The following is a 24908-nucleotide window of genomic DNA, read 5'->3' as shown; positions in this document are numbered from 1 at the left end:
AAAAGCTGCTAAAGTAGCTAACTAGATGCTAGAGGTTTGTTGAGTTCAGTCACCGAACAAAAGCCCCACATTCTGCATGCTCCCGTGCTTACAGTCAATTCTTGTCAGCTCACTATTTTGTACTTTTTCCCGCTAACTGTTGGCTGCTCTCCTCCATGCCACCATCTCTCCAGGGTTGTCAAGTCTGACCCTTTTCTTTTTCTACGCCCCTGTGATAGGCTGACAGATTAACAAGCAAATTACCACCCATTCAACTTGAACTCTACTAAGCAAACTCTGTTTTACAAGTTTCTTAAACCACCACAAAGTAAAAACCCTCACAAAACAAAAGGCTGTGAAGTATTATTTTCCTTAGGGCTTTTCCAATTTTAAGGGAAACGTTCTTTTTAAATGCATATAAATCAGACAGTGATATACTGGTACTACACAATGCAAACACAAATATATGTTCTTTAACCAGGGTATTACATAAGTAGGTCGACATAAATAAAGATAAACCAGGGTGAAATTATACAGATAAATAGATACATTCAGTCAGAGCATTCAACAAAGGAAGTTGCACAATTTTCCATAAAATACAGATAAATTTATATTGGTATTGGTTATTGGCCAAATGAGTTGTTATATATCGGCATATCAGATATCAGCAAAGACTACAAAGTAAACTGCCATGTCAGGCCGGTCAACCAACAAACTCCCTTTCAGGTGGTGAAAAGAATCTGTAGCTAAGCTGTGAACCACCTTGCTTCTGTCTCATCTCTGTTGAGAGTTGCACATTCACAGTATTGATCAGGCACTCGCGAGAAAATAGCAGCAGGTAAAGACAAAGTTTATGAGCTGAAGCGCAAGAAAGCTTTTTTCATTATCCCAGAAACAGGAGTTTAGTTGGGTGGCATTAAAGGATGTGGGTGAGACTCCAACTATGTATTGTGCAGTTTGCCACAAGTTTACGAGCAAGACAGACAAAACAGGGTTGTTTTTTTAAAGGCACATCAAGTTATAACAAAGAGACAACATTATATAACACAAAAATACAGCCATGGCAATTACCTTTAGTCCCACACACGAAACAACTTGTATTGGGGCAAGTAAAAATTGACTTGGGGCTTGCAGATTTCTGACCCACTTGGCCAGTGGGTAAGTAAGAACAAGCATTAATGTTGAACCCTGAAATTGTGCGCAGTGGAGCAACTGAAGACTGTGACAATCTTACCCGACTAAAAAAAACAGCTCTGTTGCTACCCTCTGAGGAAAATGGCAAGCAATCCAGTTGTGATATTGCAACAGCAGCGCCCAAAATAATACCATTTGGGGGGGTTTGAAAAGTTGTCTGTTTTTACTTCACCATGCCTTACCTCCTTCTGTGGCTTTCTTTAACTGCTAGTTTTACTGTGATTCTTACTTTCTTTCTGTTGGGTCATTAGGGTGGTTTAGTGGAGGGAGCTTCTACTCTTAACCCACAGGAGGATCTGTACTGTTGAAGTGTCCCTGAGCAAAAATAAACACTGCATCCCTCCCAGCTCCAGGGACCCTGTAATGGAGTCAGTCCTGTCACCTGCTAAGGCAAGCTAACAGAATTTCCCCAGGATAAACAGAGTATCACCTTAACATTATTACCCTGGTCATTGCCAGTGCTTTAAAAATCTATTCTGCAATAGTCAAGGTATTATGTCTGATATTATCACCTTCGGACATGAGTTAAAGGGGGTCAGTAGTGGGCGTCAAATGGTATCGATAATTGGAAGAGAAGAATCACAGTATAATGAGAATCGAATTCTGATGCACTATATCTGTTAGGGTCACAAGGCTATTGTAAGAATAATAATCGTGATAGCAATCTATCTATCAATCAGTGCCTTCTCTCTTGATGTCTCCTTCTGGTGATCTACCATTAAATCACTCTTCTGCCCTAATTGGTCTAAATGTTGAGCTGTTAGTTGACTGGCAGACAGCATCTGTTCTTTGATTTGTGGACAGATGGTGGGAGGAGCTGAAGGTCAGCATGGTTACTAGTTGTGTGTGTGTGTGTGTGTGTGTGTGTGTGTGTGTGTGTGTGTGTGTGTGTGTGTGTGTGTGTGTGCGTGCCCCGAACGCTATGACTGTTTGTCTAAACTGTAATGCTGGCAAGCAGAGGAGAGCAACCAATATGTTTCTAACAAGGTTTAAAAGAGTGATAGAAAAATATGATAGCAATATCCGAGGGTAAGAAAGAATAATAGGAGCGGCACATAAAAAGGACTGAATTTGAAGTTACTGAATCACAGTTACAAGGACAGCTACGCAGATGAGTCATACTAAGTTGAATGTGGGTATTTGTCTGCTTTAAACGTGGTGTGACATTCATCTCTTTTATTAATTTTCAAAGAAAAATGTGGCAGCTGAGCTGCAAAGACACGAAACAATTGATACCTGAATACCTGAGGGGGTCTCATAGTACATCAACAGACAATAGACAATATAAACAGGAATGATATAAACCCCACAAAACCACAGCTTTAAAAGAAACCACTAAATTGAATCAACATCTCAGTGACTGTCTCAAAAAAATAGTCCACCCTGACCTTCACGAGGCTGGTATTTATGATAGGGTTACAGTGACACAATGGCACATTCTAGGTGTGAAGAGAATAAAACCTGTACTTGTGAAGAGGTTATGTCATATATAATAATTTATAATTTATTCCGCATCCAGATGGGTTTACATTTGGCAAGAAGAAGGATGCCTTTAGCCCACATGTCTGCTGCACGGTCGAATAGCAGCCAATGAATACAAGACCGTTTTTACAAGACCAGATGGTGCAAACTCTGTTCTCTTGATGCATCATTTTCCATACACAGTACTAAATCAACTCAAAAATAATTTCCTGAACAACTAGATTAAGTCAGATGTCTTCCCTGGAAGTTCTTATGGTAGATTTCTGTTTCATTTGCACTTCAGTGAACTGCAGGCTACTCTTGAAGAATAATATCCTGTTACACACAGTGCAGGACTGAAGCAGCATCAAAGGCAAATGGTGGCCCTACTTCTTAGATAAGAAAAAGAAGTACAGACATATGGAGTGAATGGACAGACTAATTAAAATGGATTATTATACCGTAAAGCCAAAACATCAGTAGTGGATATATTCTTCATGGCAGTGAGATGTTGGAAAGGAGTGAAGTTGGTACACAGAACACCATGTGTGCCTCCAATGGATGCAAACCACAGCATCAGTCATTTTAGCCATTACCCTGACATACATTTATGTCAAGTGATAAAGCCCTTATCAAGAGCAAAGGAGGAAGTAATGGTGCATTTTTAAAGAGTCACAAAGTCTGCAGAGGGAGGAGGTTGGAGTAGTTGATTGGGTCAACAAAACCTTGGACCTTGACACTGTTAATTTCCTACTTCCGAAAGAGTCAATGCACCAGATTTGGGCCAGATTAGGCCAATAAATAGCTGTAGTCTGTGGTTTTTAGCCTCATGGATATGGGTTAGAAGGCCGTTATCAGTCCATTAAATGGCTATTAGGATATTCAATGTTGCGAAACAGTTGCAATGTTTTTAGGTTTTACTTTCACACAGGACATAAATCCTGGATGAAAGTCCTGTGTTTGTTTGACCCATCGATCACCTCTCCCTCCTTTGCCCACCCAACAACACAGAATTTCTCACTCCCTACACTACATAACCTGGCCTCTTCTGCTCCCATCATAATTATCACACCCACAAGAGGTTGCTGCACAACAATAAATGTAAATGGCCATTTCATGGCCTGATAATTGCCGTCTGAGACGAATGGTAGGTGTAGCAGGCCTCTTTCGACCCATATCTGTGATGCTTATTGACGCTTATTACCACTAAATATGGCCATTTAATGGCCTGATATCAGCTGTACCGTCTCATCGATCTGTCTTCGAAGCATGACTGTGGTCATTCCCAATCTTAAACTGTAGGTATTTTAACCCATCCCACCAACCAATCCTGGCCAAGTCCTTTTTGTCCCTAAGTGTAACCAAACTCTAACCATAGCTGTGTCAGATCAGAGAAAGTGTTTGATTGTGAGTCACAAACACATTTCTGCCAACCCCGCCCTTTACTTTGCACTGCTTGTATGCACATTGTGTCTGGAAGGCATCCAAAAGTTGGATTCTGTTCACAATGCCACTAATAAAAATTCTCGTTTTGCCGATCTGATGGATCTGTCTATAAGATCCTATTCCTATGCATCCAGCACTGTTACTGAATGCATCCTTGCATGACTTGACGGTGAAAGTGACATTGAGAAGTAAAATTGCATCCTCTATGCATTCAGGCTTCATGGCACACAGTGCAGCTGCTGAGGAAGCTTGATTAGGGCCCGGTAACTCCTCAGACCAGGAGGAAATGCATTAAAAATATATGCTGGATCATTTGTGTGCACATGTTTAACAGTCTTCCTGCTGTCTATTCGGTCATTCATGGCAGGCAAACTGAGGTATTAAAGGTATGGAGGGAGTGATGAGGAAGAAAGAGGGGCAGCTATATATATTCAGCTTTACAGCATATGGGGGGCAAGAGGTTGATGGATGGGTGGGTGGATGTAGATAAGAGAGCAGGAGGGATGGATGGATACAGCCTGAAGAGAGAGGAGAGGAGAGGATGATGTAGATGGCCCATAATCCTTAGAGGCTGACAGCACACTGGATCTACTGTGATTGAAGTGTGTGGGTGTGTGTGTGTGTGTGTGTGTGTCTGTGTGTATGAATCTGATAGTGATAGTGATCTGCCTATCAAAGTGATGCAGGAAAGGGATGGAGTTATGGGACAGAAGGAAAGGAAGAGGGGGAAGAAACTGCGTATGGAAAAAAGAAGAGAGAAAGAGATGAGGCCAGAAAAGCCATTAAACATAAAATCAATCAGCAGAAAGAGGGGGAGAGAGACGGAGAGTGAGATGCAGGGAGAGTAAGATCTTAAAGAAAGACACAGTGAGACGGAGAAGGATAAAGAAGGAATCCTCAGATGACTGCGATATTGATGACAGCACAGTGGGGAAGAGGGGATGAACGGATGCGAGAGAGGGGAGGCAGGATAAGGAGGCTAAGAACGAGTGATCAAAGCACCCCAGGCCATGAGAGAGAAGGAGCAAGGGAGTCTGTGATGGGGAGAGTTCGGAAGGGGGGATGATGTAGAAGGAGAGTGGGAGGGTGAAAGGCAAGGATGAATGAGGAAGAGAAAAGGAAGCATGGAGGGGAGAACAGAGGATGGGAGGGGGAGGATAAGGAGAGAGAGATGAGAGGAGAGTAGAGGAGGAGATGTGCTGTTTTTACTATAAAGATAATCTTGATGCAGAAATGGGTAGAGGAGGGGTGTAGGGAGCAGACACCAGTGGGGAAGAAAAGAGAAGTGGTGCTACAACAACAACCAGCAACAACCAGAGAGGGAGAGTGGAGAGCAAGGTGCGCAGAGGCAAAAAAAAAAGGCAACACTAGCTCACTGATGTGATAAGAAATGAAGGCAGCATGGTCAACACTGCCTCTCCCTTTTCTTCTCCCTTCCTCTCACACACATACAGAGTCACACTCAAACTAACTTATATGGCCCTCCTCCACATACACTTTCCCCTCCTCCTGTGGGTCAGTGCGCCGGGGCATGAGCATGAGTTCAGCCTCCCCAGGTTGCCGTCTGAAATAAAAGCAGAAACAGAACACAGCAGAACAGTGCAGCCAGATAGCAGAGCCCTCACTCATCGATAGGTTTGCCTCTTCATCTTTGTTTTCTAAATCCTTCACATTGTTAATAATGCATTGTTTCCACTTGGCTCTTTGGGGTGGAGGTGGGGGTGGAGGGGTAACCAGATTACACATATTAGTCATACCTTTACTGTCGTTTAATGTCTGTCTATCTGTGGTTTTGGGGAGCTAATGAGTTGTCGTAAACTTAAGTAATGCTCACATCACCTGTCTCCCCCCTCCTGTGCTCAGCTCCATGTGTGACACACAAAGCCCCGCCTCCTGTGAAACAGAAGCCCTCTTTAAACAGGAATTGTGCAAATTTGCAGGAAAGCCCAATCAGTCTTCTTTCAGCATTGGCAGTATAAAAGCAAAATCGGGGAGTGCGGCAAAATTCCGCCTGCCTACTTTTGTTCATACAGAATGTGCCTTTTTCAGGGCAATGGAGGGCGTGAGCAAGTAACAAAACGCGTAGCTCAGCGTGTGACGTAAACAGTGACGTGAGAGGGAAGAAACGGCTGGTCACTCTTTCAGCAATTCTCTCGTAATCGGCCCGTTCTTTACCATCCCCGTCATCTGATGGTTAATGGCCTCTTCGTTTGCGAGGACAAGGAGGGCGCGCAGTTCCTTGTCTCCTCAGTTGCTCATTTTTCCCTCTTGCTACTAGCTGCTCGCTAAATTCCTGCTATCAGCTGTTTCCTGTTTATCCACTGCCAGTGGGTCGCACGTGCGGCGTCATCAACAGCTCCTCCCACAAGTCTTGAACAGCCCCTCCCGTGGCAGAAGGCCGCCTCAGTCTTTTTAAACTAAAAGGGTTCCGCCTATATGACTACCCTACGAGGTGGAAAATTGGGCACCTCGGGTCAAGTCCCCAATCCGGCTCTGTGTGTCTAAACGCTCACAGCTTGCCGGCATTCGACAAAAATCTGGTAGTGTAAAAGGGGCTAGAGAGTGGAGAGAAACTACCACCACTGTAAATTACAGCAAAACACAGTAAAGATTCTCACACTGAGCTGAAATTTGGCAAGTGCACAACAGTATGATTTTCACAGTACGATAACCGTCTCAGAAAATATCATATTTTTTTGGGCATTTTTAGCCTTTAATGGATAGGACAGACAAGTGTGAAGGGGGGAGAGAGAGGGAGAGACATGCAGCAAAGGGCCACAGGCTGGAGTCGAACCCGGGCCGCTGCGGCAACAGCCTTGTACATGGGGCGCCTGCTCTACCTCTAAGCCATGACGCCCCAGAAAATATCATATTTTTATGGTATCACAGTATATGACAGTATCACACAATTATTACTATTATTATTAGTTACAATGACCCTTAAATGAATGAAACAGAAGGGTTTTTTGGTCATAGTTGAAACTTGAAACCATTTATTTAAACTTGAACTTGAAACCATTTTTTTATTGGAAGGATGTGTGAAAAGGAGGAAAGGAGATGTGCAAGCGCAAGTGAGATTCTCTGACCAGTTGCTTTTTTATTCAATAGTATAGATAAGCAAATGTACACGGTATGATAACCACCAATTTTCCGACCATGGTATGCAGGTTGACGGTATACCGCTGCAACCCTGAGGTACAATTTTGTTTTATTTTTGTGATAGGGATGGCAATGGTAGGGGTAACACTGTAATTTATGTTTTGCCCATGTATAATATCTCAGAAATTTCCAAAGATGATAATGAAAATTGGGGAAACTGTGCATTGGGTGTCGGGTGATGATTTTCAGTGGGATCAGAAGTACTGGTCCCCCATCACAGGAAATCATTTTCACCAAGGTTAATATCAGTTTCTAACTTCGAGAACATGCTCGCAGTGAGGTGCAGACTTAAAAGGGAAATAGTTTGTTTTGTTTTCCTTTACTTTAACTTATCACTGTGAAGTAAATGTTGATTGCACAATGTAATGACTACAGAATAATGACACTATCTGCATTTAGATTGGTTCCCTATAAGCCTCACTTTCGCTATGCAGTTCTGTCTGCCACCAGATCTCCCTGACAATAAAAGGCTCAATTTAAGGCACAAAGGAAGTTTGTCAACCATTGTGCAACCGAAACAAGAAGAGGGAAGCTCTTTTGTTTTCCCCTGCATTGGAAATGGCAGATGGTGGAACAAGTGATGTAACTATGGAAAACAAAAGCAGTGTATCTTGTGTTGTTGTTAGTTGCTTGGCTCTGAGGAAGACAAAGGTATCGACAATAATATTACTTGGAAATGCTAGGGGGTGAAAAGTTGAAATGTTGTCTATTTACACTTTAAGACAATCAAAATGAATGTTTGTTACCAAGAACAATAAGATAACTTCATTGAAAATTTAATTTGCTATTCTAACTGTGAGATTTGGGGATAACAACAATCCATAATATAGGATCCTGAATCTAGCCACTGCCCACAGATTTAGGTTCAACCTTGACTGAACAGGGCTCCAAATATCAGTCAATCCACTATCAGTCATCTTGTAATGATTTTATAATCAGTAGCAGTCAGTTTGTGTCTCATTTTAAAGCAAATTCCATCTATGCGTTGGGTGTGGCTTCAGTGACCTCAGTGCTCCATTGACACGGCGACAGATTAATTTAAATGCCAAATGGATTTAAAGATTTTTGCCATAAGCTGATCAGCTTCGTATGTAATGATATTCCATTCTCTGACGGAGTTCAAGTGGTGTAGTATTACAGAATGAGAAGATAATTAATTCAATACAGTGTGCTTAAAAGCCCGCTACAGTATGTTTGAATCATTACAGGAAAAATAACAATATGAAATATTATTAACTGTGACCGGCTTTAATGCAGGGATTGCTTTAATAGTTATATATTCATTTTATTTTATACTGCTGCTATAAAAAGGCAAGTTATGGGACCAGAAAATAATGTGAGGGAGACAGCGTAATGTTTAACACTGTCACACAGATGTCCCATCATGATTGATGGATTAGGAGCACGCTGTGTCCAAATTTAGCAGGTGCAACATGGAAAGTTGACTGGCTCCATGTCACGTCCGATGCACGCACATTTAACAGAAGGTAGCCGGTGTTGGCTATATGTATGTGGACTTCTCACCTTTCCCCTGTAAACACTCAACAAATGTCACTTTTTATTAGAGCAGCTGCTCCTGAAGCGGTCTCTGCACAGCCCCGCCGTTACGAGATGACACACAACAGAATACATGAGGATCCTAATTGCATCCTGTATCATCCAGATAGATCACATGGAGTCTCTACATGGCTTTCAGGTCTCCTCCAGATCTAAATCAGTATTTTAGTCGGCTTGGTTTTGAAGTAATCATTAAAAAGTGTTTTATGTTATAGGTCACAGTAGTGGATTTTGAGTGACACGCATCATGACCGAAAGCCCTTGATGCTACATCATAATGTCAAGTTCACCAAAGGTCCACTGCACATAAGAGCGCTGCTTACGTGTTTAGTAATCTTCTTTTATTTCACGAGTCCATTTCCTCTTCTTTAATAAGAGCCACACATCAGTGCACCTTGAGGCCCTTCCACCTGTCTGTCAAGTGTCACTGGCACATCAATAAGCTGAAGGGCTGGGAGAGTTTTGTGTGTGTGTGTGTTAGTGTGTGCGTGTGCGTGTATCAGTGTATATGTGTGTTCGCATGTGGGTGCGTATCCACCAGTGCTTGCAGACGTCCTGTTGTCATGATAAACCTGTGACAGCTGTCATCCTGCAAGCAGCACTCTCTCCCACGCTGCGGACTCTTTCTCTTTCTCTNACACACACACACATGGACTACCGCATCATTGCTCTCTTGCAAATGTGATGGGGTCTCAGCAGGGTTTGGTTCAGGGTGTTGGTCATTTACACAAATCTCCTTAACTGTCTAGCTGTGGAATAAATGTCTATCTGAATAACTGGATGGTCTGTCTGTCAGCGCCTGCCTACCTGCCTGCCTGCCTGTCTGTCTGTCTGTCTCTCTGTCTGTGTGTGGGACTGACTCAGCGGCCTGTGTGAATCTGTTTTAATGAATGAAGTGTTGATGAATAAATAATGCATTTCTCTACCTCCTTTTTAATTCATCAGCACCTGTAGTTTGGGAGAATGCACGTCTTGTCACCAGCGTGTGTCCCTTTGACACAAGCATCCTTCCTATTAAGACTAATACAAATGAAAAGCGTGCATTGTTCCTAACTTCACGTTTTGATCTATGGAAAAAGGCTCAATCTATCTTAAAGGCAGAATGAGTAGGATATTCCTTAAGAAATTAAAGACTCATCTTGATAATATTCTCTCTCAATTAGCACTTCAGAAACCCTGCCCTCTGCTTGTATTTTCTAAATTTCTTTTAATTTTGCGAAGTCCTGGGCATCGGCCTTTGGGCATTGGCTTTGTAGCCCCCAGCCAATAAGAGTGGGCAGGGTGTGAGGGCTGGACTACAAAAATGTAGCAACCAGGTGCTAAATGTAAGCAGCATGCATCCAAAAGGAAGCTACAAAATTGGCGGACACGGCGCTAAAGAGAGTGAAACTGGGCTTTGTTTTAGGAACTGAAGGGGTAGTATGCTTGTGGTGTTGTTGAGCTACTAAGGAGGGGCCAAATTTGAATTTTGTATTTTCAAATCCTACTCATTCTGCCTTTAAAACTCATTTCAAACCACTTATTTTGTTTCATCCTGTTCCTTGTTTCCTATCCGATACAGTCTGTACCAACCCTTTGCCTATTTCAATCTGGTTCTATATTTTCGTTTCACTCTAGTTCTGTTTGTCTCTGTTTGTCCCTATTTATTTATGTTCCCCCGTTATCCTCCATGTATTTCCTGTCTCTACTCAGTGCACTCTGTTCCGTCCGATTTCTAATATCTTTTCTAATATGTTTCTATTCATTTCTATCGTCTGTTGCTCGATGTGAGTCTTGGACCACAGTTACGCTCTTTACCCCTCCTGTGGGTGGAGTCTGGCTTGGTCCCTACCTTATCTCTGTCATCTGTACATGCATCCCCCAAGGCAGCACCGCCTGGGTGAGCCTAAAGGATGTGCATGTATACCTGACAGCGCCTGTCTACACTCTTATAAAGGATGTGTCTTTTTCCGCTTATCAGTGAGTGCAGTTTAAGGACAACACACATTTGGTGTTTCTCCATCTTCTCTAAATGCTGATGATATGAATGTGTCATGTGCTGCAGAAAAATATAAATCACGTGTTGTCCCAAATTGCACTCACTGGTTTGTAGGAAAATACATGTCCGCTGTAAGAGTGTCTTACATACAGTATTGCCTCTTTTATGTATAACTATAAATTATACAGGTATAATTTATACCATGTTTACAGTTGGACTTGTACGCTCTCAGAAAAAAAGGTTCAACATTGCATCTTTCATCACTGGGGCAGTGGATACGTGGCTGGGCTCAATTTGATTCTGAGAAATACAGGCATGTCCTTTTCAAAAGGAGGTATTTCAATAGAATGGGTACAAAGACATTCACCCATTCACTCTGTATTTTGAAAAAGTGAATTGAGCATAGCCCTTTTCAATAACCTGCCATACAACCAATGTCCCAGTGACACAACAAGGTCCAATGTAGTATGTTTTTTCTCCGTGAGTGTATCTGTATAAATTATATGTGTATAATTTATGCCGTGTGCACAGCGCAATCCATGTGTCTTTATCTGTTATACAGTAATCAGTACTACTATCAATTATGAATAATCAATCAGATGTGAGTATTAAAGAAAACTAGGCAAATCTACCATCACATCTGGTCTACATGTTTTGAAACTAATTGAAGACTAATTTATACACCGACACCAAAACCAGCCAATTGGGAAACAGTTGAATCCAAAGTTCCTTGGTGGTGATTGGAGGAGACGAGAGCGGAGATCTGTGATTGGAGAAAAAAAGGACAACTTACCTTGTTATTGGAGGAGAGGACAGCAGCTCTGAGTGTGACAGGAACTGCGGCCTAACCCCTAAAACCCCACCCCTAATTCTAACTGGCTAAAATAAAACAGCAGCATTCTACAGAATTTACTATCTTAATGGCAGGGAACTGAAAGTCCACATAATCAGGACTGTTTGTATATTATCATGCATATTCTTGCATATCTACTTCATATCTGAAGTGTGACGTAAGAGCTCCATATTCTCACAATATGGTTTCCTAATGTGACTTGACAGTTTATGTGTCATGAGAAAGTCATCCATTTCTAACATTCAAACCACAAAATAACATTAGCAGTTGATAGCAAAGAGCGTACTTGTAATTTACTAAAATTAAGGTAATTAAGAGAAATCACCTCATAGAGGGAGAGAAGTGGGGAGTTGGGCTGGCTGTAAAATGCTAGGTGTATTAAAATTTGATTTAAATTGCTAATTTGGTAAATTAAACAAATTAATACATTTGATAATTGACCCACCCCATATCATATAGCTGTGAAAATCAAAATAATTCATCCAAAAAGCAAGAAATTTAATTTTAAAACAAAAAAAAAGTCCGCCCCTCGGTCCCTCCTCCTCTCCCTAACCCAGGTTTTCTATTTGTCACTCTGATTTGATTGACAGCTGAGGACACATGTGGGGGCACTGTGAGGGGCGGCAGTGGGGTGGTGACCAGTCCCGGTTACCCCGGCAACTATGGTAACCAGGCCGACTGTACTTGGATCCTATTGGCCGAACCTGGAGACACCATCTCTGTCATCTTTACAGACTTCCAGACAGAGGAGAAGTATGACTACCTGGAAGTGGAGGGATCTGAACCACCAACCATTTGGTGAGTCACGTTATTTATTTATTCGTTCATCCATTCACATGTGTGTGTGTGTCACAGTCGTTATGTTGCTGTGCAACATGACAATACGGATGTGGCAGAACTGTCCATTTATCTGTGTCAGAATCAGTAATATACAACAATATCTGAATTGCAGTGGAGGTATGAGTCAGGGTTCAGTGTTAAATTGCAGAAGGGTACGGGACATATTACCAGTTGTGAGAGGCATGCAATTATCTCGATGGTGAAAATGAAATACACGTACATATAATACAACAAAATTCAGAGGTGGATATGAAGGTTGAGACTGGTTGGCCTGGTTATTAAAATGCCTTGTGTGAATATCCATTATTTCATGGCACAAATGCAGGCAGGTTAAAGTTGACGCATCCAAACAAACGCAGAATGGTCGAGCTTCATAGAACGGTCTGCAGCAGGAAACAATGTGGTAAACAGCACAGCTCCACTGTGCTCGTGGTGGCTGTGACATACTGTATGTGACTGTGGTCCAAATCCATACTTTGGAGAAAAAAAAGCGAAGGATTCAGTTGACATTTCTGAGCTGGTATTCCTGGGAAGATAGTGTAGTCACGTAGCGCCTGAGTTTATGGAACAATTTAACCACACTTGGAGTACAGTAATAAAAAGTTGGAACAGGTGATAAAAATAAGTTAGAACTCAAGTAAGAACAGGTAATAAAACGAAAACGTTATTACAGATATAAAGTACAGTTTTTATCTCTTGTTCTTGAAGTATAGCAATTTCTCCATGGAAAAGATAAATAGATAAAATCTTGATGTATTATGTGAATAGGTGTGTGTGTGGGTGTATGTTCATGCACAGGCCTTCTCCATGGGCCTCATATTTTAGAGATGAATTAATTGATCTGTGCTAGTTAGACTTCTAACAGCTCTCCGTGGTTTTCCATTATTTTTTCATGCGTTTCCAGGTGGTTCACTCATAACAATATTTTATTGCGCCGGCTGTTTATCGATTGTTGGTAAATTAGGATATTGATAAACCATTGCTGTTGCTGTAACCAATTTGAATCTTATCATGGGCAGGGATATTAGTGTATGTGCGTGTGTAATTGATCTGGAAGTAATAATGGCTAGGCAACTGCTTTAAAGGAAAGTGTTAGTGTGTACAGATGCATACCATCTACCATCGTGCTCATCCTGTGTGTGTTTGTGTGCATATATATGTGTGTGTGTGCGCTTGTAATCGAAGCACATGATACCTGAGCTGCCCCAGTTGAGTACTGCTCCTCAACAACTGATTGTTTTTCACTAATAGTGCTTGTGGAAACTGAGTGTGCTCTGCTGGTCACATTTCATTGCATGCATTTATTTAGCTGAAAATCGTTGTCTTGTTTTTGAGAAATGACATATTTGATCATTATTTGAAAAAAAAAGATGGTGATAATATTCACTTTACATGATCTAGACATACATTGAATAAAGGCAAAACACTTCATCTTAAAAGACGGGCCGACAAGAAAGATAAAACAAAGGTCAAAAGCCAGGTTTATGTTTGATTTATTTATTTTACGTTGTTTTTATTTGACCTTTATCACTGTCTTGAGTTTTTTGACACTCCTTGCAAAATAACAGTACATTTGCAAATTTAGTTCAAGCCAACACACATGCAAAAAGGGACCAAGTAAAGAAAGTTGACCATTAATTATCACCAGTAATATGTCACTCAAAAAACAACTACTTTCGTATTTGACTGTCCTTTATAAAGTTATTTATATTTTGGCATAAAAATCTGCACTCATGCACTCAGTTAGTCTAGAAACATCCATAAGGGACATGAATGCCATTTAAATGTATTTCTATTTGTAACAAGTTTTCAGGAGGCATACGGCCATTCAGAAAATTTGTGTCAAGCTTTCATTTTGAACTGGGGGCAAATACAAAACCTACAAAACTGCTGTGAAAAATCACCTTCTTAGGAGTATTTACGACCAAAATTTATTGCTCAGAGTTAGATTGTTGGCCTTTGGGGGGTAATGCGGTGGCCACTGGTAGTGTGTGATTTAGTCTGACCGGTGTCTTGGCTCATGTAATGTATTGCTGTGTAGTTATTTACTTGCTGAATTAACCGAGTCTCATACAGCACACTGAGGTCAGTGTGTTGACTTTTCTCATATCATGGATATCCCCCAGCAGCCAGGCTGATAATAAGGTTATAGTTTGTACTGAGAGGAGAGTAGCGACATTCAGATGTACAGCCTGGAGCAAAACTTATGTTAACCTGCCCTGATGTTGTGAATAAGTGAAGATGTTAAACTGACCCTGTTTAAAGTCAGAGTTTTCTTCTAGCACAATTTAAGGAGTCAAAACCTGAACAGTACAGTAAATAAATAAATGTTTGAAAAGTATTCTAGTTGAAAATACATAGGAAAAACAAATCACATTTAAAGTGACAGTGCCAAATACACTATATATACGCATTAACAAATGTTTTCTATCAACCTTACCATCAATGTAAGTAAGCACTCTGTGTTTGCAACAGCAAGGCACACACACAGTTATAAAAGTATATTTCAGCATGCACAAGACGCCTAATTTGAGGAAGTGACTTCAACGGCTTCCCACCTGGGAAGAAAACAAAGCACACTAGTGGCTAAGAGTGTCTTGTTGATCAGAGATGTCAGAAAAAGTCATGAAAAGACTTGTTTAAGATGATGCAATGCTCAGAGGGACATTGCAGAAAGCACAACTCTTCAAGCCTCGCAGTGAATGTGCTACATAGCAAAAAGCCAGTCCATGGTTCCACTCCTGTCAAACATGAAGATGAAACAAGACTTGGCATAATATCAGCAAAACCGAACCCCTGAGGAGTGGATAAATGTTCCCTAGTTTGAAACATCCAGGTTCTTTTGAGGTATCCTGATGACAGGGTCAGAATTTGGTATAAACAGCCTGATCTCGTGGATTCTTTCATCCTTTAAATGGTGCACGCTGCTGGTGGGGTTGTAATTTTCTGGAGAATGTTTTCTTGACATGAACTACACCAATTTAGCATCGTTTGAATGCCAGAGTGAACCTAAGCATTGTTCCTATCCAGGTGCATCCCCTCATGGCCGCAGTGTGCCTCTTTTCAGTTGGATACTTCCATATCAGAAAGCATACATCATCCCCAGATGGCTCCAGGGAAATGGCAGTGATGTTAGTTTCCTCCAGTGACCCACAAAGTCCTTATATCTCAACACAGTACATCACCCCTGGAATCAGGCTGGATGGAATAGCTGCAGAATAAGTGTGCTGCAGAATGTGTCAGTGCTGTACATGAATGTGTGCTGGAAAGTCAGCAGGGACTTCATGACGTATTGAGGCAGCATGGGCCAACATCTCTTAACGAGTTCTGTATTAAGGGCATAAAGGATGATACTGGCTGCAGGCTGAGTGAAACTGGAGACTGATAGTGTAGTCTGTGTTTGGTTTTTGTATTTGTGCATTCACACAGCATCTTCAGCTTGTCTCTGTTTTGTATCCTTGCAAATTAAATATATAATAAAAGTTTGAATTCGGACACTTGGAGTCCAACCACTGATACATTCATTCATGTATGTTTTTTGTCTGAGCTTAAGTATCTGTGCTTGTTTGCATGTAAGTGCATGCATTCATAATGTGTATGCACGTCTGTAGCTTCGGTGTGCAGTGTTGTGTATATACAGTCGCATCAGTTGATATTTGTCCTATTTGTCCCCGTGGAAACTCCTGAGGCTTGATATTGACAAAAAGTCACTCTGTAAACAACACTGTTTCTATCCCCCTTCTCTGTAAACAACCTTTATTTATCTGTCTTATCAGAATGATGATGATTATGGAAGAAAGAGACATTGAAATGACATTACAACAGTTGAGCAGGTAGCATACTAAATACTTTAGATCCCAACTTTACAATATATATCAGCAATAACTGTGTAACTGGTTAAAAACAAGGAAGTGGCTATTGTCAAAGAGGAATGGAAAGCATGCTGTAACCCTTTAATGCGAGAGGTAGCGATCAAATGGACATTCTTGGGAGGTGATTTTGATGACAGACTTCAACCAAGGTGACTGCCATTAGCGCTGTTAGCACTTAGCAGACAGAAAATTAGGTCAGCAATGTTCTTTATGAACTGATAAGAATCTGTTGTGAGCCGTCTTCTCCTTGATTCAGTAAATTATGTGTTCCCAAGGCCTATCTGAGGTGGCACGTGTACATTGAAATTCTAGCCAGGTTCTGCATACAAAACAACCGAATATAAAAACACCTGATGGCTGTGTTTAGAGAATGTCAACCATTGGAGCCAATGACCAAAGAACCAAAGAAAATTTTGGTAGACTGAAATTCTACCTACTCCTCAAACAATTGATTGCACCATATATTTCCACTGTGCTAAAAAATGCCAACAGCATGACGAGGCGCTAAGTGTCTATTCTGTGCTGAGTTCTGCACATTTGGTGTTTTTTTCTGGCTGTTCAGAGTTAAAAAATGTTCAACTTTGTGTAAAACTTGTTCATCACTGTTAGTTTATACCCAGCCATCCAGTCACAGTGAAGTAGGGGCGGGTCAGATACCATAAATACTACTCCATTTCATCTACAGTAATGGAGGAGAAAGTAATACTGCTGGCCACAGTCTGGCCATAGACTTACAAGTCCGTCCTCTCTCCCTATATGCTCTAGCCCTCCTTCAGAGCAAGGGCCAAACCAAGTCCTTTTCCTTGCACTGACATTTTTACTTTCACAGATATTTTGTAACATAGCAACCAGATGCAACCAAAGCGTCTTAGCTGCAAAAACACTGCATCTCCAAAGCGCTCTGAAGTGCCCCCCAGCTGGGTGTCTTCAGAAGAGCACCCGCTGTTTTGGCTAGAGACAGAACACTTTGAAAGTCACATGAGTGATTACCCAGCCAGTGAGAATTTGGTTGGACAGAAGCATATTGACCAACCAGTAGACCACCTGACCACAAGGTGTCAGCCTCACTATTTGATGGAGCAGTTAAATGTGTTTTCTCTACTTTGCATAGATTGAAAATATCTGCATCTGAAGTGGTTTCATGTTGTCTTTCATTTTTGTGTTGCTTTGGATGCCATCCCTTTAGAGCTGACCTTTGACCATAGGGGCTTGTTGTCACTCACACCTACTCCAGACTGACAGAATGAGATAGAAAAGCAGGCCAGTAGAGATTGCAAAGCACAATTCCAAAATGGAAGAAACAGAGGCCAGATAAATATTCAGAAGATTACCTGCCAACTTAGGGATGCATTGGGGGATAACTTGGCTAATGAGAGTGTCCCTGAGAAGTCCCAGGACTCATAGCATCACTTTCGAACAACACTTGAGTCTATGTGCAAGTGTACAAATGAGATCTTTATTTAAAGCGGGCACAATAAATACCCAGACAATCTGAAATCAAAGGATGCTTGCTTTTGTGAGAAAGGTCTCAAACACTAGAATATTCAAGTATCTTTAGTATCGAGTGTTGCCAATCTAAACTGGTTGAAAATTATTAAAAGATGGCCTTGTGCATGTTACTGCTCGACTAGACAAAAACATTTAGTGCACAAAAACTTCTGAAAGGTCTTGTTCACCTTAAATGGCTGCAGCAGGATTTAAACAACTGACCCTTTTCTTGAAAAATAGTCTGTCTGAAAACTAGGCCATGCTGCCTGATCCCCTAGCAATTGCCTCACAGCACTAAGTGCTAATATACTAATTTCCATTGGCAATTTGTGAAAGAAGCTAATAGCTAAAATGCTAATTTCCAATGGCAATTAGCAGAGAAAGCTAATGGCTGATTTGCTAATATGTGAGTGTGAGGAAGAATTTGTTATGTGTTTATCAGCTGCTGCAGGGCTGACAAGAGCAGTCACACACACACTAACACACACTCACGGATGTAGCCCACCTCTATATTCTCTCTCTCACACACACACACACACACACACACACACACATGCACACTGTCATTCCTTCACAAACATGCACACTCACAGAGACGCTCCTTCTTACACAGACACTTTTGTCTAATCAGTATGCAGAGGTGTGCTGCTTGTGCCTATGAGAGTAGTATATCGCTGTGAGCTAAGTGCCTGTAATCCTAGCCTAACACTACACACACTCATACACATGCACAAACACACACAAGTTTTATATTTTGTTGTTTCAGAATCAGTTGCCCTTGAAACCGAGTAGAGCATTTTAAATAGAATGATCATTCTTTCCCTGTGTCTCTACCCTGTCTCTCTGCTTTTCTGTCTGTCTGTCTGTCTCTCTCTCTCTCTCTCTCTCTCTATCTATCTATCTATCTATCATCCTCCGTCTTTCTCTCCCCATCATGTAAGTCTGTCTCTGCATGAGTCCAGAGTATAGCCCACTGTTTAGTGCTCTTAGGTGCACTACTTGACAGCCCATCACCAAATTCATGGTAATGGCGGTCATAGTCTGCCATTTACCAATCTCCTGCTTGTCGAAGATTTGTTTTTTTAGAGGCACTGAAAATTAATTTTGTCAGGTTTGAGCTGGAAGCCACGTCGCCAAGTGCCTGGAGTCATATCACTGTAGGCGGGTTGGTTTTGCAGACAGCTAATTCTGCCCAGACGCCACAGTGTGACACAGATACTCACATAGATGCATTGCACCATATGCTCTAGATTCAATCTGCATTTCAGATACGGCATATGACACAGCTGTGTCGATTACATGTCACCACGTTCATACATGTATTTGCTACCGACAGTTTTACGAAGTGTCGTCTCGGCAGCGAACACCATGAGAGCATAACAGCATCTGTTTCTGCAATTGTGATGACTGTCTTCTTGGTCTTTGATTAGATTTCATCTGGTGTAGTGTATTCATGTGTTCTTCATGTATATATGTAGTCATTGTTATGTGGAATAACCAAATCACTGATAAGTATTCAGAAGATTACCTGCCAACTTAGGGATGCATTAGAGGATGACTTGGCTAATGAGAGTGTCCCTTAGAAGTCCCAGGACTCACAACATCACTTTCAAACAACACATGAGTCTATGTGGAGGCGTGCAAATGAGATCTTTATTTATTGTTGGCATGATAAACACTCAGACAATCTGAAATCAAAGGACGCTTGCTTTGATGAGAAGTTCAAATACTTGAATATTCAAGATTAGGGTGTTCAACCCTGCGACCTCACTTTAACAATAAAGTGAAGCTTCTGATCATCACTAAGACATCATCATCACATTTGGTCCTGTGCAGCAACACCCCAGACACAAAAGCATCTACTCAACTATTCATTTCTCATGCAGTCAGAGCGTCTCAATAGTGCATCATGTACTTTGCACCCTCTAGACTATTGACGATGAGTATTGGGTGAAATCCTCAATCACAAACTGACTTTTGGTTTGTTCTGTTTTTGTTTTTTTGTTTTTTTTAATCTTTTCAGTCTTTTCAGCCAAAATATTTATTTTGTATTCACTGAAATTAAGTTTGTTCTTCCTCGATTCTATTTTCCTCATCCTGTGACTAGTGATAACAAACACTAGAATCATTTGACTATGTAATTTATGTGTGCACGCATCATGAGGAAAAACACTTTTAATTTCTAAAGAAAGATTTTTTTCAGTAATTGAAGGTAGTTATGATTTAAAGCACACAAACACATGCGTGCATAATCAGGTCACAATAAAAAAGGACAATCATATGGTTAAACAAACTTAAATAGAACTGTCTCTCATAATCTCAAGGAGAGACAGCATCACATTGTAAACTTAATTGATTTAGCACACAAAACAAGTGTGGATCAAAACAAAACACCTTAAGAATTAAACCAAGCGATTGCAGGTGCCAAGGAGCTCCTGAACAACATATTAAAGCAATTAATATTTGCAGAATATAAGCAGAAAGCAGATGTTAAAGTGATAGTTCAGGTTTTTGGACATGAAGTCGTGTGAAACGCTGACCATCTGTAGCTCTGATGTGACGTGTCACTACTCTCAATGAGCCTCCTGCTCTGAGAAATCGCCCGTAGCTTACCGGAGAAAAAGTAGTTCTGAAGATGTACGGGGGACACGTAACCAAAAGGTTTTAAGCTACAAAAAAGTATGCATGTGTTTTGTTAGACTATTTCAATAATTTTAAAACATCCCCGCATTACGTCAGACCTTGCTATCAATTGGGACTATTTTCTGGCCAGTATCACTCCGCCGTGCAGGCCCGCAAGACAGCACGGCAACAGAAATCAATAAGACAGTTCATCACCACGCCGTGCAGGTGCGCAGGATAGCAACGGCTAACGAAAACTTCATCGGCTGTTTCCAACAGAGAACCAGTAGGCTATTATTGGTGAGGAAAAAGATGTACTAGCCCTATATATACCTACTACTACAGCGCAAACACTGGCTCAGGCTCACGACACACCGTCGTCAACTGCTGTAGGTAAACAGAGGAATACCAAAATGGTGCGAACAGCTGTGGGAATAAAAACATCGCCGGCTCCCAATTCCATCGGTTTCCTGTTACAGATGTAACCCGTAGGCAACTTTAGCTTGTGTCAATTGGGATGAACCTCGCTACCAAGCCGGCGAGGGTGAAGCAACTGCGCGTATGTCAGGCTCACTTCAGCTGCCCACAGATCCCGACGGACAGAGAAAACACAATTTCCGCACTGCTGTGCCCAAAGAGAGATATATTACCTAATATCAGTCTATATAATGATTGATTGAACTAATAGCCTGTTGTGTTGTGGAGAGTACATTATACGCGGCCTTGTTTTACCGTAGGCATTTAGTTTATTATATTAGGCTAACTGCTAAATCCGTGACATGAGTAAGCAATCACATAGAAATGTGAATTCATATGTGATTACGACCAGTCTCTGCTTTGTTCTGGTGGTGTGTTAGCCAAAGTTGCCTACGGGTTACATCTGTAACAGGAAACCGATGGAATTGGGAGCCGGCGATGTTTTTATTCCCACAGCTGGGGAAATCACAAGTTGGCACCATTTTGGTATTCCTCTGTTTACCTACAGCAGCTGACAAGGGTGTGTCGTGAGCCTGAGCCGGTGTTTGCGCTGTAGTAGTAGGTATATATAGGGCTAGTACATCTTTTTCCTCACTAATAATAGCCTACTGGTTCTCTGTTGGAAACAGCCGATGAAGTTTTCGTTAGCCGTTGCTATCCTGCGCACCTGCACGGCGTGGTGATGAACTGTCTTATTGATTTCTGTTGCCGTGCTGTCTTGCGGGCCTGCACGGCGGAGTGATACTGGCCAGAAAATAGTCCCAATTGATAGCAAGGTCTGACGTAATGCGGGGATGTTTTAAAATTATTGAAATAGTCTAACAAAACACATGCATACTTTTTTGTAGCTTAAAACCTTTTGGTTACGTGTCCCCCGTACATCTTCAGAACTACTTTTTCTCCGGTAAGCTACGGGCGATTTCTCAGAGCAGGAGGCTCCTTGAGAGTATTGACACTGTCACATCAGAGCTACAGATGGTCAGCGTTTCACACAACTTCATGTCCAAAAACCTGAACTATCACTTTAAAGTAAATTCTGCAACATTTGTAAGTACGTTACAACATATTCTCATGTATGGTCCTCATACAAAGGTGTTCAAGTTTATTTTGCCAAATTAGACTCCTTCTTTGGCTTATTAGAAGTTAAACCTTCATCATTCGTATTGGTTTGTATGTACATGTTTGCACACATGTTCCTGGGAATGCATGGCATAGCATGGCACACGTTCTGTTTTTTTGTTTTTGTGCACCACACTGATTTTTTGACAAACCTTTTTTAAAAAAATCCTCTGTCCTATCTGGTCGACTGGCTTCATGATAACAGGAAGGGCCATCCAGCTGACATTGTTTGATTTAATAGAGAGAAACAGCTAAGTACTGTACGATTGGAGCGAGTCCAGGTTAGTCCCAGAGATACAAACCCAATTTCTCCAACATCATCAATCAAAATTTATTCATTCTGTGCAGTGTTGAAATGGGTCTGGTATTTCGCTTGGCTCAGCGATGCACTGTTCTGTCTGCGTCTGTCGTTAGTCTGTACAAATATCATAACATGTCACATGTTAGTGTGACTCTGCATGAGAAATTTGAACAGTGAAGCATTTTCAAGCTCTGCTCACACCAGTAATATTTGTTTCACAGACGCAAAAGGGGCTGTGTGTACGAACACACTGCGCTGAGTGCTAGTGAGGAGACAAAGAGAGTTTAAGTGTGTGTGTGTGTATGTGTGTGTATGTGTGTATGTGAGTGCGTGATGTTATGCTTGCCGAGTGCTAATCAATGCTGCTGGCAGAGAGGATGCTGGGATAGCAGCACCATCCCGAATAGGAAATGGAGCGGTGACCTTGAACACAAACACACACCCCTTTTCTGTTTCTCATATACACACAACAAACAAACACACCTATCAGATTATTTCAAATATGTATCTAAAGATACAGGGAAACACAAACTTATAAATACACACAAACAGGGAGGCAGGCCAGCTTGGTCCCAGACCTCTAAATCAATGTCCACATCCCAATTTTGTCTAGTGGTTCAAATAGGTCCTCTGTTGTTGTAAGTAATGACTGTGACCCTGTTCGGAGAAACACCTTAGCAGTTAGAGCCTTTGTATGCAGGATTTGAAGGTACTCTGTGGAGTTCCTGACCTATACCTGTATAAGTACTAGAGCTACACTTTGTGTGAGGACTCACGTGTACAGGCATGAGCAGGTGATGGAATATATGTACACTCTGCAGTGTTTTGCTGATTGACAGATTTGGGTAATGCGTTGCGAAAAGTAAGCCTGGTAAGACCATCCTGAGGACGTGAGCTCAACATTTCACTCTCTGTATCTCTCTGGACTTGGTGCCGCCCCAAAACTTTCCAGAAGTTGAAATCTAATCAGGGCCAATCGGGGATCTGCGCCAATAGTTGACAATGTGTGCAGAACAGTAATGGCGGCTCCCGAAGCGACAAGCGCTAACTCTAACATCAGTAGAGTATACACAGCAGTAAGTGAAGTTATTACAACAACAACAATAACGACAATTACACAAGAACAAGAGAATGCACTCGTAAAGTTTCTCAGAGGAAAAGATATTTTCAACGTTCCCCCGCCTGGATTTTGGCAAAAGCTTGATTTATCAACTGGCTGCGTTGGTGACGAAGATGTTCCCCATTGTTTTGTCACACTGATTGACTGAAGGAGTTTGTCTGTCAAGGCGAGTAGTCCCGCCCACTGAAAATGTTTAGGGTGGCAATGAGTCCAGACTGATACAGAGTGAAACAGAATGTTGAGTTCACGTCATCAGGATGGTTTTACAAGGGTAATGATAAGTAGCCATGTGCAAGTTTGGAATGTATCAAAAAAGTTGGCTTCACGACTTCCTTCATGAGGAAGGAAATGTATTTAGCACATTTACCAGGTCTCAAGGATGCACACAACACTTTATGGTGAGAAAAACTAAATTTATAAATTTAAGATAGTGAGGCTACTAAGTTGAGGAAGCAGTGGACAGATCAGGGTGTCTTCAACAGTTTCATCACTGCTCATGATGTGTTAAACCTCATGTAATCATAAAATAAATGCACATCATTAGGGGTGGCAATCTCCAAGCACCTCGTAATTCAGTTCAGATTATGAGGGCTATGACAATTATAAAATGATTACCATGCATGCATCTTCATGCATCAGAATTTATCTGTATACGTACAAGTGTATTACTGTACATGACTGTTTTTTTTTTTCTTAAATCTTAAATCTAAGTGTGGTGGTAGCTGACGGCAGGGGGGATCAGCAAACTTTCCTTTTTGTGTATGTGTCCATTTGTATCATTCTGTGTCCCCTATCTAAATATGAATGTGGGTCTGCGAACATAGCACAAAATCCTTCATTAGTTCTTTTGTTCCTCAGCAGCATTTTGCAGAGTTTGAGTTGTGGAATGGATAATTGATAAGTAGATTCAATCAGATCCAATCGATGGATCTTAGGAGCAGCTGCTGCAGAGGCGAGTGAAAACAAACTTTTAGACCCAATGCAATGAACTATTAAGTTTCACTGCGCATGGTATTCTGCTGCTCTGTCTGTTACCAAATTGCACTCTGCTCTACAAGAACATGGTGTAATAAATAACAAAACAGTATATACAGTGTGTTCAAATTAAAAAAAAGACTACAAAGTTCTTTATTGATGTTATTTACCTAATTTATGTGCTTTCGTTTCATTTCAGCTCAGTGTAAAAGTCTGAATTTTAGCTTTCCGACAACACCAAGCACTTGTCGGTAGTCCGATGTTTTCACAGCGAAAAAAAATGATAAAAGCACTTGTCGGTAGTCCGATGTTTTCACAGCGAAAAAAAATGATAAACTTACACTAAAATGATGTATAACAGAGCTTTCATACAGCTTTGCACACACATTACTCTTGGATGGATTACTCGCGAATGCAGGCTCGCACAGAAATGCCACGCATATCACATGAAAGTGCAGGAGCAGAGC

At 41.3% G+C, this 24908-nt stretch overlaps 1 protein-coding gene across 1 annotated transcript in view; it reads left to right on the top strand.

Annotated features, from left to right (window-relative positions):
- csmd3b (CUB and Sushi multiple domains 3b) overlaps positions 1-24908 on the top strand; it is a 478068-nt gene that overhangs the window by 229706 nt on the left and 223454 nt on the right. The window contains exon 5 of the mRNA XM_050035068.1: positions 12218-12425. Coding sequence (XP_049891025.1) covers positions 12218-12425 — 208 coding nt within the window. The remainder of the gene's footprint in view (positions 1-12217; positions 12426-24908) is intronic.

The sequence above is a fragment of the Epinephelus moara genome, chromosome 22 (assembly GCF_006386435.1).
Source record: "Epinephelus moara isolate mb chromosome 22, YSFRI_EMoa_1.0, whole genome shotgun sequence".
NCBI classification, from domain to species: Eukaryota; Metazoa; Chordata; class Actinopteri; order Perciformes; family Serranidae; genus Epinephelus; species Epinephelus moara.
This window is presented reverse-complemented; position numbering and strand designations above follow the sequence as displayed.